Below are 16,120 nucleotides of genomic sequence, written 5' to 3'. Positions count from 1 at the left end.
TATAAAGCATGGGGGTGGAAACATCATGTTTTAGGGCTGTTTTACTGCAAAGGCACCAGGACGACTGATCCAAGTAAAGAACAAATGTGGCCATGCACCGTCAGATTTTGAGTGACAACCTCCTTCCATCAGCAAGATGAAACGTGGCTGGGTCTTTCGGCATGACAGTCATCACACACACACCATCTGGGTAACGAAGGAGTGGCTTCGTAAGAAACATTTCAGGTCCTGGAGTGGCCTAGCTAGTCTCCAGATCTCAACTCCATAGAAAATATGTGGAGGAAGTTTAAGTCTCTGTTGCCTAGCAACAGCTTCAAAAACATCACTGCTCTAGAGGAGATCTGCATGGAGGAATGGGCCAAAATACCAGCAACAGCGAAGACTTACAAAAGAAGTTGGACCTCTGTCAGTCCCAACAAAGGGTATGTAACAAAGTATTGAGATGGACTTTTGTTATTCGCCAAATAGTTATTTTCCACCAAAATGTGGAAATAGATTCTTTAAAAATCAGACAAGGAGATTTAGTGGATTTTTGAGTTTTTCTCATTTTGTGTGAGCCAATGGTGCAAAATTACAGGGCTCTCATTTTTTTAAGTGGGTGAACTTGCAGAGTTGGAGGCTGATTAAATATTTTTGCCCTCCCGTGTATAAGTAAAACTAAAGCATTAGATGGCAGCTGGTTTTAGCTAAAATAATATTACATCTTTAACTGTTGCTCCTGAAAACCCTGGTAAAACAGTCTGGCTATGTTTTCAGAAAAGATAACTATTAGAAATGTTAAATGTGACAGATTGGTTGTTAAAAAAGCTTCCAGTGTGAGAAGCAAGTTTTTAAATTCTGGGACAGTTTGTTCTTAAATTATAAATGTTCAAAACCCCAAATCTGATCTGTCCTAACAATATAAAATATAGTGATTCAGTCCTATAACACAAGGGCTGAATCCTAAACGTGTACAGAATGTTTTGTCACGTTGTTGTAGGATGATCCTGATTTAGTAACAAGATGTCAGAAAATGCATTAAAGAAGCATTTATTATGTAAAACAAAAGTCAAATAAAAGATAAAATATGACTCAAGTTTAATGAAACATTTTGAGGATGTCAAAATTTTACATCAAGTCAAATGTTGATCTAATATCTGCACGACGTGCATGACTAGTTTTCTCAGGGTGGTAAAAATGCAAACTTAGTGTTGTCAGTATGCTATAAAGTACTTGTGTTCTTTCAATAATGCAATTAAGAGTATTATTTATTGTAGTAACCCCAGTTTTTAGCTAATAATTACATAATAAGTCACAATACGGCCTTGAGGTCAGCTGCATTCTGAGAACAGACTGAACCCTGCCCTGGAGTGCCTGTGGCCTCCAAATATTCTCTTCTTCTCAAACGTGTCACTTTTATTCTGGCTCAGCAACAGATGATCACTCCAGAAGCCCTGGGCAGAGTGTCACAGAGCCTTCTTCATAAGTTTATTTGTGAGATATGCTGCCTGTGAGTCGTGGGTGCTGTGCACACAGGGCATTTCTCCTGCAGGAGGCAACCTTTTGATAAAGGGTTAAAGTTAAACCACACCTGCTAACTGCTGTCATCTCTTCAGGATCCTGGAAATCAGGATGCTGTTTTTCCTCCATTGAATAAAAAAGCATATTACCGTAATAAATGTAAAAAATCTCTCTCTCTCTCTCTCTCTCTCTCTCTCTCTCTCTCTCTCTCTCTCTCTCTCTCTCTCTCTCCCCCCCGATATATATATATATATATATATATATATATATATATATATATATATATATATATTATATATAAGTGTGTGTGTGTGTGTGTGTGTGTGTGTGTGTGTGAATGAATCAGTAGCTCAATGAACACAATTGCTATTTCCAGAACTTTCACAAGGCTGGCTCTTACTTGTTTAACTTTATAACATGAAATTAAGGTTAATAATATAACTGATCACAAAATCTTCAATTGGTTGAAGCAAAAAGAAATACACCCCACCACAAAAACTACTACTTCTAGTATTTTGTGTGACCACCACGAAGAGTCAGGTTGGTTTAGGAACTTTTTCCCTTTAAAAATTAAAAGCTTTCTTGAATACAACATTATGCGCAAGTGATTTATCTTTGTCTGATACTGAAATGTATTTGTTGGTTTGAAGTGTCTGTCAAAGTAAGGTCCTATGGACACGTTTGACCCCCAAACAAACAGCAGATGGCGCAGAGGACGTTGACAACCGCTGTCCGTGGTGCTGAAAACATCCATGGCCCTCTTTTTGAGTCAGAAGTCCCAGGAGAACCCAGTGTGGGAAAATACTAGATCCAAGCTTTACTCTTCACTTTATTAGCGAGTATGACTTGTTTTGAATGATGTGTTTTACATTTTTAACAAAATTATGTTTTGCTTCAAACTTCTAAAATATTATTGTTAAAGACTAGAGAGAGAGAGAGAGAGAGAGAGAGAGAGAGAGAGAGAGAGAGAGAGAGAGAGAGAGAGAGAGAGAGAGAGAGAGAGAGAGAGAGACTCAAATACTGACACAGACCACGCGCCAAAGAGCACGGACGAAGACATTTGAGACATGTTTCGAGGATTTAGGTGAGTTTTACTCAACAATCTACAATTAAAACAGGAAATCAAGAGCTTTACATAGAGTTAAGGTGGCAGTTTGAGCAAAGATGTGATTTTGTATAATGAGACGTAATTGTTAAATTCTTCTTTATTCTGTTATTATAAACGGGAAAAAGGAAACAATGCAGGTTTTGAGAGATCCAGTCGTTGTGCACATTTTTTTATGTGGAATGAAAATAAACACGCTGATCGGATGGGATTTTTGTTCGCCCGCTCGAATATGGGATTATCTGTGTTAAATCGTGAGGAATACGACCGAGGGGGATGAGTCCCAAAGACGTCCTTTGGAAAGTGCGCTGTCCGTGCGCCATGGTGCTGAAATCGGGTTGCTACCGTAATATATCAATGGACCGCACGCGCAGGACCTACAACTTATGTAGTTTGTTTGTGTTAAACAAAATATCATAGCAACGAGCAATAGCCCGACTGTGGGTTTGGTGTCTTGCTCAAAGGCATTTAGGCTGTAGCAGATGGAAACAGGGCGTTAGGGAGCATGCGTGTTTGGTGAACTACACATGTGGCCTCCTTTCTCCAGCTCCCATCACACCAGCTTGTCTTTTCTACCCCCGCAGGTATCCGCGGATCCACCCCAGGTGCTGCGCTCGCAGGTCATGTCTCGGATGAACAGCAGATGATACGCCAGCGCAGTTGCCGCGGCTCATGCTCCGTGGCACAACATGGCACGCGTAAAGATGGGTCTGCTCGCTCTCCTCTGTCTTCCCGCGTGTCTCTTTCGCGTCCTCGTGCTCTCCCACAGCAGTGTCATCAACGAGAGGTCGGCGGTTCCTCGCGCCGCGTCCCGCTCCGTGGCCCGCATGGACGGGGACGTGATCATCGGCGCGCTTTTCTCCGTCCACCACCAGCCGTCCGCTGAGAAAGTGGCGGAGCGGAAGTGCGGGGACGTCCGAGAGCAGTACGGCATCCAAAGGGTGGAGGCCATGTTCCACACGCTCGACCGGATCAACTCCGACCCGAACCTGCTCCCTAACATCAGTCTCGGCTGTGAGATCCGGGACTCCTGCTGGCACTCCTCTGTTGCCCTGGAGCAGAGCATCGAGTTCATCCGGGACTCCCTCATCTCGATCCGAGATGATAAGGACGGCTCCAAATGGTGCATTGATGGGACTCCGTCCAATCAACCACCGCCTTCCAAGAAACCCATAGCTGGGGTGATCGGTCCCGGATCCAGCTCTGTGGCTATCCAGGTTCAGAACCTGCTGCAGCTCTTCAACATCCCGCAGATCGCTTACTCTGCCACGAGCATCGACCTGAGTGACAAGACTTTGTTCAAGTACTTCCTGAGAGTCGTCCCTTCAGACACCCTGCAGGCCCGCGCCATGCTGGACATTGTCAAGAGGTACAACTGGACCTACGTGTCTGCAGTTCACACTGAGGGTGAGAGTCCATCCCTGACCTGCCAATCCTCAATATGTTACCAAACTAGTGAGCAACAGGAGTTGAATCTGACCTCAATAGTCTAATCACCCATAGCATTAAAGCAATACTTTATTAAAAGTGACACATAGCCTATTGGCTGTTACATTTGTAGACGAGTCACACTCTGACATGCCCAGGATCACATGCATGCAGCCAAGATTTCAGAGGTCCTCCAGGTTTGATGATGTGATGAGAACATTCACTGAGCTCATTACTTGAGGGGACCTTGATTTTTACGTCTCGGTGTCTGCATTAATGTGCAGCTTGTAGCAGCAAGCAGTCACATCTGTGCATTTCCAAGGGTTTGTTCCGAAGCAGTGTTATTTTCACGACTTCACACTTAGTGTGCAAAGCTGTCTGCTAGAAAAGTGCACGATTTATATCCGTGTTGTCTTGTTTGTTGCGGTTAGATAGACAAAATAATTACTGTGAAATGAATTATGTCCACGGCCTTTCATGTAGGACTTGGTGAAACACAGTCAGTGATTGTGACTGACAGGTTACATTAGGCAGCCCCCCCCCTCCCAACCCCCCACCCCAGGAGCAGCAGATACTCTGGGACTGTAAACCATTTCTGGAAAGTCTTATTATAGTCAGGTACAAGAGGTGAGCACATGTTAGCATTAAATAGATTACAGAGGGATCAGGGAAAGAGCAGTACCTGGAGGAATCTCCAGGGGGCAGCAGTGGCATGACCCCCGTCTTGAGACCACAGTAAACTGAAAGAGAAATCAAATTTGGGAGGGGTAATTAAGGCTGCATTCCATTTCCCTTGTAGTTGCAGCTCAGATCTGGACCAGTCAAGTCAAAAAACCAGTAGGTCTAGTTAATGGTTGTGCTCGGTGACCAGTACAAGCCAAATCTCTTCATTCAACAGTGCCTAAACCGTATGTTTGTGTGACTGAATTATTAAGAAACAAGCATAATTGTTATGGTGAGAAGAAAAATGATATTTGGCGAAGCTAGCATGATTTTTCATGGACTGGGTAGCCATGCTGGATTTTGACGTTGAGGCTGGTCTGGAATCTCTTGACTTTCTGAGTCCGATCTCCATCTTTGGGGCATGTTCCAGCATACTTAAAGCCACACTGTGTAACATTTTTCATATTTTTAAACCATTTTCTTGAGCCAGTTTATTCTAAAATGACCCTTTACAGGGCTATTGAAGAGTCACTCAGACCGCCACCGCTCTCTGTGTTATCAGAATGCCTCACTTGCAACTTCAGAGTTGCCGGTCCTCTCCCTGTTGGACTTAGTACAGTGGAGCTGACATGCCAGGTGTTGGAGTCTGCTTCCAGTGTGTTTTAGCTCGATTAGTTTGATTTAGTAATGAAACGTTCCTGTAGAAACTAATGAAGGCTGAGGAGACATTTCAGCTGTTAGATTAAGGTGTTAAAAAGACAAACACATAGCGAGGAGATACGTTTTACTTTTGGCTTCACTAACGGACACTATCGGGTGCTTAAACCAACCCAAAACTGCATAGTGTGATCTTAATAAGTAGACATCTGAATGTAATCCTGAAATTGAAGCTGAAACAGCCCAAACTCTTCTCAGCAGCTGGGTGCAGTTTCAAAGTTTTAAGCCCCGCCCCCTTTCATGCATTCTTCTGGCTAAAACTTAAAAATAGACATCAAATGACTTTTCCAGATGTTGAGTGGTGTTGAATAAATTTACTTCTAATACATGTAACCGTAAGCAGCAAATGTTTAGAGCCAAATCTGACCATAACTCAACACACACACACCTCACTTTAATCCAATCGAGTGCAAACCCGTCTGCTCATTTCTTTATTACAGCAGTTTCTGAATTTGTGGTCACGACTGGCTTAAATACATGAGTTTTCACTCTCCACCACCCTAGACAAGTTCTAAGTGCAGCTTGTTGCCCGTGGCAACAGCTAGAGCTGTGAAATTGCATAAATTACCTGTCTAGATAATCATCTGTGCGGTGGGACTGCTCGGAGCAGGTTTTTCAGTCATTGTCAAATGTGGTGTCAACCAATGCACCACCACTGCCACCCACCTGTCTTACAGCCAAGATAGAGAGAGTAAAATAATTAGATATCATTATTCCCATTTACTAGAGAGAGAGTGTGAAAGGAGGCAATTGAAAATATCATCAAAGGACTATTGGAAACCCAACATAAGGCCTATTGTGTGACCAAGCAAACGCGTCACAATGATATCTATTTCAGCAGCTCTATGAAGCCACGCCGTGCACAGATAGAGTATTTGTTCCTCATCACTCATACGAGCGGAGCGTGGCACGCAGACGCCTTCAGGGACCCGGCCTCTCATCAAGACAAATGGCTCCTCCAATGTTCTCACATATTTACAGAGAGTTCCTCCTGATCTCCGTCTGATGGAGTTCACGTTTGAATGTAAATTCATGTTGCGGCACACTCATGACTGATTGGATTGTCTGCATAATCCACCTCTCAGGCACTGGGTTTTATCAGCAGTTCAGTCACATTAGTGCAGAGCGACAGTTCACGTGGAAGCACAAGATTTAGGCTTGAACAGCTTGACTCTTGATTGGGACAGTTTAGAGTCAAACAAGGTCGTCAACTGTGTTGGCTCTGATTGCAAGCAGCAGCTGTGAAGCTCTCAGACTCATCAGTGGATCAGAGCTTCAGATCCACGTGGAAGCAAATAAAAATGCTTAATATTGATTATTATTATTTAGATTTACTCTGGTAAGAATTTCTTTGTCACCTTCAGGAAACTACGGGGAGAGTGGCATGGAGGCTTTCAAAGAGCTGGCCTCTCAGGAGGGCCTGTGCATCGCCCACTCGGACAAAATCTACAGCAACGCGGGTGAGAAACACTTCGACCGCCTCCTTAGGAAATTACGGGAGCGTCTCCCCAAAGCTCGTGTTGTGGTGTGTTTCTGCGAGGGCATGACCGTCCGTGGACTCCTCATGGCCATGAGGCGTCTCGGGGTCTACGGGGAATTCCTCCTCGTTGGAAGGTACGGTTTAATATATGCACCTTTTTGTTATTTTTTCTCTCTTAACCTTTAAATTCATAGTTCAGAGTAATTCTCTGGGTTGCAGGGATTTGGTTCACTGACTGTGAGATACTGTGTTGTCTTCTGAGGCACGTGTCACCAAGGCAACGGAGGAGAAGTAGACCACATACCAATGAACAGAAACGTTCATCAGCAATGAATAATTTCTGTTATAGACATAACAATAGCGATCGTCGCTACAGGCTCCGTCTCCACTGGTATGAGCTGCCATCACGTTCATGCCAGATGTGAGCTCGGACACATTAAGATCTTTCTTCAGTCATAGAAATTCCTCCTTTCGGCGATCACACCTCCTTAATGAATAATAACTTAATCTCCTTCTCTATAATTCTCCTCTTCCTTCTCTTTGTCCGTGCTGAATGACAGCGATAGAGACGTTAAAGATGGAGAGGCTCAAGTCATCTCACACTTGAACTGGGTCATATTACGCCACAGAATCATCTTCAAAGACGATTTGCAGGTGTTGGAATAAGTCGGAGTGCAGCCGATGCTACTTATCGGCTTATTCATGCAGTATCTTCCCTTCATCGCACCAGGCAGAGAGGAGGTTCATAACTATCTCCTTCTCTGTAAGCCAGTAATCATTATCATGCAAATACTTGAAGCTGCGTCGTTTTTACTGGAGGCAGTGAGACACTTTCAGTGCCAGATTTGCTAGAATTTATGGTTGAAGATCCAAACAACATAGATTAGACGAATCTTTAAGTGCTCTGGGTGAGCAAACTTGTCTTTTCAGCTATAAAATCAATTTTTCTGGTTGTTGTTTGTGCTTTCTGCCATCTCTGTGAGAGCAGTGACTGCATACTGATGTAGATGGTCCTTGATTGTGAACCAAGACCCATTGTTGAAGGAGACTGGCCACCTTCATGGCTCTAAACATGTATGGAAACTGTCCATGTTGGACTGGATTGCAGAAATCTGAATGCTGATGTTGTTGTATTGCTGCATATTGCAGACAGGATGTCATCAGAATGAAAACAGAAGGTTTTGATTTTTGCCCAAAACCAAATCAAATAAGCAGATTTTGACTTATTAAAGGTGCAATCCGGATTTTCCCTCTTTAAGGAATTATGTGTGATTTTTTTAGAAATCTGTAAAATTGATAATCCTAACTTGTACTGTAATATAATGTAGGGAATATGCCATTTCATTAGCATCTCATAGAGCCCCATACAATTTTGCTTGAGCTCTGTTCATCAAAGTGTTAGACATCCTCTTACATACAAATGTCACAGAGCGTGCACCACACGTCTAGACTAATGCACAGTTGGCGACACTTCTTATGGACAAGTATGTCTTTAATACATAAATAAATGAATAAAATCATAACGTGAGAGTAATAATTGTAAAACAATGTGTTTTAGCTCAGTTGTCCAGCCGCAGAGGTGTTCCTTCCAGCCAAAATCACAGAAGCAGAGGGAGGGGCTTACCGTGCAATAAGTTTTTCCTCCTACAGATGGCGCCATTTGAAAAAAAAACTCTGAATTTCTGCTTTAAGGGCGTGGAGCTCTGAAAAAACGTTTTTTAAATTATTATTTCTGATTATAATCAGCTTTTAACGCAGGCTGAACATGGAAAAAGTCTCCTGCACCTACCTCCGGCATTAGTGTGTGAGAGATTCATGGGCTCACCCATCTTGACTCGTGACAAGGAGGGCTGTTGTTGGTTTAGTGTCCAGGAAACAGCAGAGAACGTCTCAGGCAGTAGAACCTAACTGTTAGCATTAGCAACTCCTCCACCCAGCAGAATTCCTCCTGGCTTGTATTATTTGTGGAGGTAAAACATCCATGTCACAAAGTAAACTGAGTCAGTGGTAGAGTTGCGTTGCTGTTATCCAATCCTAGGCAAGATGTCCAAACATCAGGAAATAAGAGTCCAAATCCAGCCGTGTTCTGTCACTCTCTCCTCCAGCTGACTCCTCCATGCTGATACAAGTGCATCTGGGTTTTTTTTCCCCTCAAGTATGACTTACAAGGCATTCATTCTTACTAGAGACCACTGTGAATGTATTGTGTTCCACACCTTTAGGGAGCTAAAGAAGCTTAATCTAGTCACCTGTTTTGTTCTGTGTTCTTCTAAAGAGACCAATCAGAGGATTTTGTAATCAGATTTTGAGTTGTTTAATCTCAGCTGTGACAATCTTTCTTTGGTGGGATTGCAGATAATTTTTCTGACTCAAAAACTAAACTGAGAAAGCGTTCAGATGTCTGTGACAACTCTACACTTATTTGTCTTGTTTATGTTTATTTATTTAGCAGACGCTTTTATCCAAAGCGACTTACAATTTATAACCTATAGGGCATGTTGTGATCTGTGGGGGAAACCGGAGTAACCGGAGGAAACCCACGCATGCATGGGGAGAACACACAACTCCACGCAGAAAGGCTGCAGCCAAGTTTCGAACCTGCAACCTTCGTGCTGCAAGGCAGCAGTGATAACAACTGCACCACCATGCAGTCCAATAGCCTTCTAATGTCTTTTCCGAGTCAAAAAATTGAGAAGCCTTGTACTTATTTTGGGAACTCCCTTAATCACCCACAGTTGCATCTCAGTAAGATTCTGGATTAAACAATAAGCCCTGGCACCAGATCTCCCACCTTACTCATCCATCCATCTGTAATGATTTAAATTACATGTTATTTAATGAGCCATAAGGCGTAGGATTCCATAGGAAATATGAAATCAACCTTATGGATCTGTTGGGTTATTTTAAACCAGAAGATTGGAACTTTTCAATGCAGGGATTAGATAACAGCTTCGTATTCACTCAGAGACAACAGAAGAGAGAGAGTCAAGCTTAAAAGTTAAAAAATGTATTAAAAACAAATTAAACTAGACTGACTTTAAACACTAAATGTATGGTGTAACTAAGGTGGATGAGACGGAGAATGGGGTGAAGTGGAATGTTGCTCAGAACCAGCAAATCCGAAGAAACGATTAGTTCTGATGGGAACTGAAGATGATGTCTTCGCGCTAAGCTTTGGTTAGGAGATTCATAAACACATTCAACGCCATTTGCCAGTCTACGTACCCTGAGCGGAAGTCTCCGTTAGATCAGGAATGTCGAGGTCCAGCTTGACCTTCTCTGGAACCAAAACTGGTAGGAAAAGCAGCGGTTGCCGACCAGACCATTCTTTGAAATACTTCCAGGTCACGACGGTTTTGTTGGCGTCTAGCGAGACCCACTTGGGTCGTGATGGTGCAGCTTTTATTCTGAAAGGAACTGTTGCAGCAGTTGGAACATGCAACAGATTTTATCCAGCTTTTTGTTGTTCTTTTGGCTGAAGAGGAAAGTTACGGATTGGCCACTCCGACAACTTCTCTAGAACGCTTTGAACTGGCGTTAGAGATGACGTGGGCATAGTTTTATTCTTTGGATGTTTTGGTTTATGGTCGAATGAAAAGTTGACAGATTTACCAAACACCACCAAAACCATGCCTCTGTCAGATCTGTCAGATTCTGATTGGATCAGTGAAAGTAATGTGTCATGTCTTTTAACGCTACGTGAGATCAGTCCTAGTGGAAACATTTAAAGTCATATTACTTGTTATATTCTATAGGATTTTAATAAAGTAATTAATATTTTGATTTCACACATTGGTCACATCTTATTTATTGACTAACACTTTGCGTGATTATCTTAATAAAATAGAGTTCTTTGATCAATTAAAAGGAAAGAGTCCATTCTTCATTCTTCTGTAGAGCTGAAAATAAGCAGTTTTTAGCAAATGCATGAGACTTTGAGACTGTCTCTCATGCAGACTAGTTCTGTGTCAGAGGAGAGGGGAAACAGTCATTTCATTCCGTTACACATCCATCCATCCATCCATCCATCCATCCATCCATCCACACTCACCTCCACCCCTGCACCCACTAACCCACCCACACAAGCCAGAGCAGCCTTTATCAGCTCTGAACATGAAAAGGCAACAAAAATCTTTGCATTCAGCTCTGTTGAAGCTTAACAACAAGCACCTTTACTGTTTCCTCATGAAAAACAAAACTAAAAAAGCATTTCCAGCTTTTTCCAGATAACTAAATGAGGCGAGATCAGTTTTGAAAAACCCAACTGGCTGTGGAACTTAGCCCTACCACCAGAACAGGACAACAACATTGTGTAATTGCGTTCCATTATCAACAAATCATAATTCTACCAAACATAAAGTATAATTTTGTAACCCAAAAAGGAAGCGGTGACATTAAAAGTTGTGGCGAAAACATGAAACGCTGCGATCGGTCCTCAGGCCCTCGTCTTCATGAATGGAGAACGATCCAGAGGATGCTCAGGTGTATTTATAGGCTTTGATTACGTCCAAAGGGAGTGGTTAATGGGTTCATTTGCTCTGCTGCTTCCTAGAACAGCACACCCTTGGAGAGGCTGACCCATATGATGGTTGGGCGACCTGCTAGGAAATAGAACACGCGTCTCTGTTTCGGACCGTAGATAATCAAACTGACCCCTACCCAACAAGAGACATGGCTTAAAGACTAAACGAACAATGTTTTAAATCTAAGTTTCTAAGTTCTCTTGTTGTTTCCATAAATCTAGTCTAATATATTTCTTTACACTTTTAAATCTCTTTAGTTTAAGATGATTTCTAACAAATAATCCAAAATTGCAACAATAATCCAGGGGTTACTACCAAGTTTACTTGATTTAAATGCGTAAACCACCTCTGCAGAAACCTGTTCCTCTTCCGTTCATTTGATTCTGGTGTCCAGAAGCAGGGAAACATCTAGAAAGTGCAGGATAGTGGCCCTACAGGTTCTTTAGCAATGATCCTGGACCTGCACCCTAAAAACTAAAAAGGGCAGAACAGGGCAGGGAATACCTCCTCCTTTCCAGCTATTAATCATCATTTAGATCAGTATCGGGACTCTTGTTTGCGTTGTCGGATTTAATTATCTCATGCAGTTTCACACGTCTACAAAGTCTTTGATCAGATCCCTGTCTTTCATGTAGGGTAGCACCGAGGAATAATACTCTTGTCATTGCTTTTACCCTTGAAGAATCCTTTCCCTTTTCCTGTATTATCTCCCAGCAGCAGAAAAGAATAGATGACAAGTGTTGCTCTCGCCATGCAGCAACCTGTTTATGCTTGTTAAATTCGGTGCATCCATGCTTATCTGTAGCAGGGGATGACACTGTTTGTTTCAAACGCCTTTCAAACGATCTATTGTAGGAACACCAACACTCCCATATGTCTCCTTTTCACATTAGGAAAAGGGAAAATGTGTCTTTTTTTAGCTTTCGTGGAAATCACCATGGGCGGAGGAAGTACTTCTTCTAGGTCATGGAGAAAAGGAAGGAGGAGGAGAGACAGAACGTGTAAAATGACAGAAAGTGTGGGCCAACGCAGATGCTGTGCCATGTGTGTGGCCAAAGAAAGCTGGCAGGCAGGTATTAGCTCATCAAAGGGGAGCTTGTTTTCTTAATTTACGCTTTCACCTCTGAAGAGGCACCATTTCGAGACGTGTGCATGCTCGTTCGCGTGTGTACGTCTGCAAGTTCAAAGGGAAAATGTAGAAACAAGTCATATGGAGAAGGCAAAGTGCAAACAAGGTTAAAATGTCTTTTGTAAAATTTGGTTCTAGTTTTGGTTTGCAGTAAAAATAAATAAATAAATAAACAAAACAGATTTAAAATCAGCATTTATTTTGCCTTATGGGCATCAATATTAGTATTGGCCAATGTTAGTAATTTTTTAACACACACACACACACACACACACACACACACACACACACACACACACACACACACACACACACACACACACACACACACACACACACACACACACACACACACACACACACACACACACACACACACACGCACGCACACATGCACACACATATACTTGCTGACACTCACAAACATCAGTTATCGGCCATAACAGTGATATTAGTATTGGTACCGGATGTTTTAATTTAGGCCCTGTCCACACGTAGCCGGGGATCTGCCAAAACGTAGATATTTTTCTACGTTTTGGCCTGTCATCCACACGAAAACGGAGTTTTTTCACATGAAAACGGATCTTTTTAAAAACTCCGGCCAAAGTGAAGATCTGCGTTTTCTCTGTTTTGGGTGTCTGCGTGTGGACAGACAAAACCGGAGTTTTAAGGTCCGCAACGTCACTTTCCGCGACAAAAAAATGCTGACATCACGTGTGCGACCTGTGTTTACACTAGCCGACAGCATGGATGCCCTCAGAGCTGCGCTCGCTTTATCAATTGTCCAAGCGCTTTTTGCTTGTTTGTTTTTGCAAGCGGAGTTACTGCTCCTTGAGGAAGACCACAGACGAAGGACGAGGTTAAGAACAGGGGAAGTACTGCCACCTACAGGTCTGGCATGTCCTTAACAACTTATTTATCTGGGTACGTGTGGACAGAGTTTTTTTTTTTAACGAGGTGGTGTGGCTGCAAGTTTTTGGAGGGGCGGATATTCGTTTAAAAAATAACCTGGCTACGTGTGGACTAGGCCTTAGTCTAGCTGCTTTAATCAGCTTTGTTTGGAGTCGCAGTTGCCAGCTGCTTTAGTTAAAAAAATAAAAAAGGCCCAAAGCCCATTTTCCACGACCCCAGCAGCAGCTAACAGCAGACACAGAAAGTGAGTAATTAGCTGGCGGACATGACGGGGCAAAGCAACATGAGAGATGATTGGCTGATGCTTAGTGTGTGCTGCTGCTGCCGGTGGAAACTTTCAAATCTAAACGTTATTAGTGAATCAGTGCATTCAGACACGTTATACACACGGGTGCTTGAAAGTTTTACATTTTTCCGCATAAATTTGAATAAATTGCAAAGGCCACATAGGAGACAAAATGTTCTTAAAGGTTTCACATCATGCTATTTTAAACCTTTGAGAGCAAGGGTAGGCACAGTAAAATGTTACTGTTGGCACTATTGAGACGTCATTTATCTTAAATGCAAGTTATTTTCATCAGCCTGAACTTTTATCTGGAAATAAAACGCTTCGTTTCAGTGAAACTCCGCACACGCTCGTTCTGACAAAACATGTCTGCAACAGTGTCTTAGGCAAGTGGGTTGTTTTATTTCCTATGGTAGTCCAGTGGTAAAGGTGTCCAGCCCAGCACGCTCACCACTAGACTACCACTAGACTACCTAGGAGACAGTTTTCAGGCCTAATGTTGGGAGCCGGAGGATGGAGTGACGTACAAATTCTACATTAGGCCGTTTCAGGAATTTCAAAATAAAATTCTAAATTTGCAGCTGAAACAGGAAAATGCTAGCCTGGCAAGCCAGACTAAATAAATGTATTATTTAGTCTGGCCATGCTCCATTGACGGCTCTCGGTTGTGGGGCGGGTTCTACCGTTGTCTTTCAAATGATCTGGACAATGAATGTGACATACTCTTGTTTCACTCTGTTGCATCATCCCACCCACCAGGCATATAGAGTGCCCTGATTGGCCCACAAAGTGGATAAAGCTCTGTGATTTGTTCACTAAGCAGATAGAGCACTATGATTGGCCCACCATTATGGACCAATCACAGCTCTTTATGTGTTTGAAACCCCTCTAGAGAGCTGTGATTGGCTAGCCAGAGTCCTGGTAGGAGCTGCTGAGGTTCCAATGGAGCGTGCCTAGACCATTCTTTGCAAAGCAAGAATTTGGTCTAGTTCACTAGGCTAGGAAAATGCATGAATGCAGCCAGAAATGGGTTTGAGGGTATTTTTCACAAGGAAACAACATTACAAGCTAAAAAGCACCAAAAAGTGGATTTTTCATGATATATAATTTAATTTAATGTTTTATTTGAATTATTTGCTCAAGCTGTTATAGACTGGGTAAAGTGAGATAAGCAGTTTATACTTGAAAGTAAAATTAGACATTTGTGTCTGCAGCGAGGTGTGATATTCTCACCTTCATGCACAATTTCACTCCAGTTTGCTCTAGTTTAGCACCAGAGGGGAACTGACGGTCTCATATTAGTGAAACAGTGGTGAATGTTCATAATTCACATTAAAGGGATGTAAGAATGTTGTGCATCTTATCGCTTGTCCAGCTGTGCTGCAGACTTTCCTCCACATTTCACACTCAGAGATTATTTTGGACCGCCACAGAGGCAGAAAACAATCCAGTGCAGCAGCAGTGGGCACATGCAAGTGGTCTGAGTGTGAGAGCTTTTGTTGATGCTGTTCAGCTAACCTGCACTTCAGACACGGGCCAGGTGTGGCATTGTGCTCGACCCTCTTCATCCTCTTGCTGCATCCACTTTGCTCCGCTGCTCTGTCTGTCAGAGAGTCTCTTCTCTCTCTCTCTCTCTCTCTCTCTCTCTCTCTCTCTCTCTCTCTCTCTCTCTCTCTCTCTCTCTCTCTCTCTTCCTCCATGTTGTCTGTCAGGATTTCACTAATCAGCTCCCACCATAAGTGTGCAAACACAAACAGCACTCACATCTGCATGTGCAAGACGATATTTATTCTGTGCATACACTCAGCGTGCAGGAAGCAGCATAGGTTTTGCTGCTGGTATTGTGGTTTTATAAAAGATTTTGTTGCAAAGGCCTGAGATGATCATGATGAGAGGTGGATGATGGCTGGTTTCTCAGCTCTGTAATTAACAGAAGATAAAGATGAGCATCCTTCAGCTGTGGATAGTAATCTGTTCACAGATTACTAGGTAAACTCCTCCAGAGATACCAGCGTTATATATATATATATATATATATATATATATATATATATATATATATATATATATATATATATATATATATACACAGCAAAAAGAGTTGTTGACAGAAACAGAGGCAGACTGGGAGAGGATATGCTGACAGTTGAGTTAGTTTATCATCAGTAGTCTTATGTCTCTCTATTATTGTTTGCTTCACGGCAGACTGAAATGTTTTTTCAGGATTTTCTTTATTTGGAAAATGAAAAATGTACGCTGCAATCCTCTGAACTAAAAATAGAGAAACAAGAAACAGAATTTCACATTTTGAATAAATATGAGTTCATCTGTTGTTCTGTTTGCCATACCATGGAAACAATTTCCATTTGCATCAGAA

The 16,120-nt window shown here is 42.4% G+C and overlaps 1 protein-coding gene across 2 annotated transcripts in view; it reads left to right on the top strand.

Moving 5' to 3' along the window:
* Positions 1-2,448: 2,448 nt before the first annotated feature.
* Positions 2,449-16,120, top strand: part of LOC107377567 (metabotropic glutamate receptor 1) — a 54,452-nt gene continuing 40,780 nt past the window's right edge. For both annotated transcript variants that reach the window (XM_070543103.1, XM_070543108.1), the window contains exons 1-3: positions 2,449-2,584; positions 3,190-4,012; positions 6,778-7,027. In XM_070543103.1, the coding sequence (XP_070399204.1) occupies positions 3,295-4,012; positions 6,778-7,027 (968 nt within the window). In that variant the 5' untranslated portion in view covers positions 2,449-2,584; positions 3,190-3,294. The remainder of the gene's footprint in view (positions 2,585-3,189; positions 4,013-6,777; positions 7,028-16,120) is intronic.

The sequence above is a fragment of the Nothobranchius furzeri genome, chromosome 2 (genome assembly GCF_043380555.1).
Source record: "Nothobranchius furzeri strain GRZ-AD chromosome 2, NfurGRZ-RIMD1, whole genome shotgun sequence".
NCBI classification, from domain to species: domain Eukaryota; kingdom Metazoa; phylum Chordata; class Actinopteri; order Cyprinodontiformes; family Nothobranchiidae; genus Nothobranchius; species Nothobranchius furzeri.
Note: the sequence above shows the minus strand (reverse complement) of the source record. Positions and strands in the feature narration are given on the sequence as shown.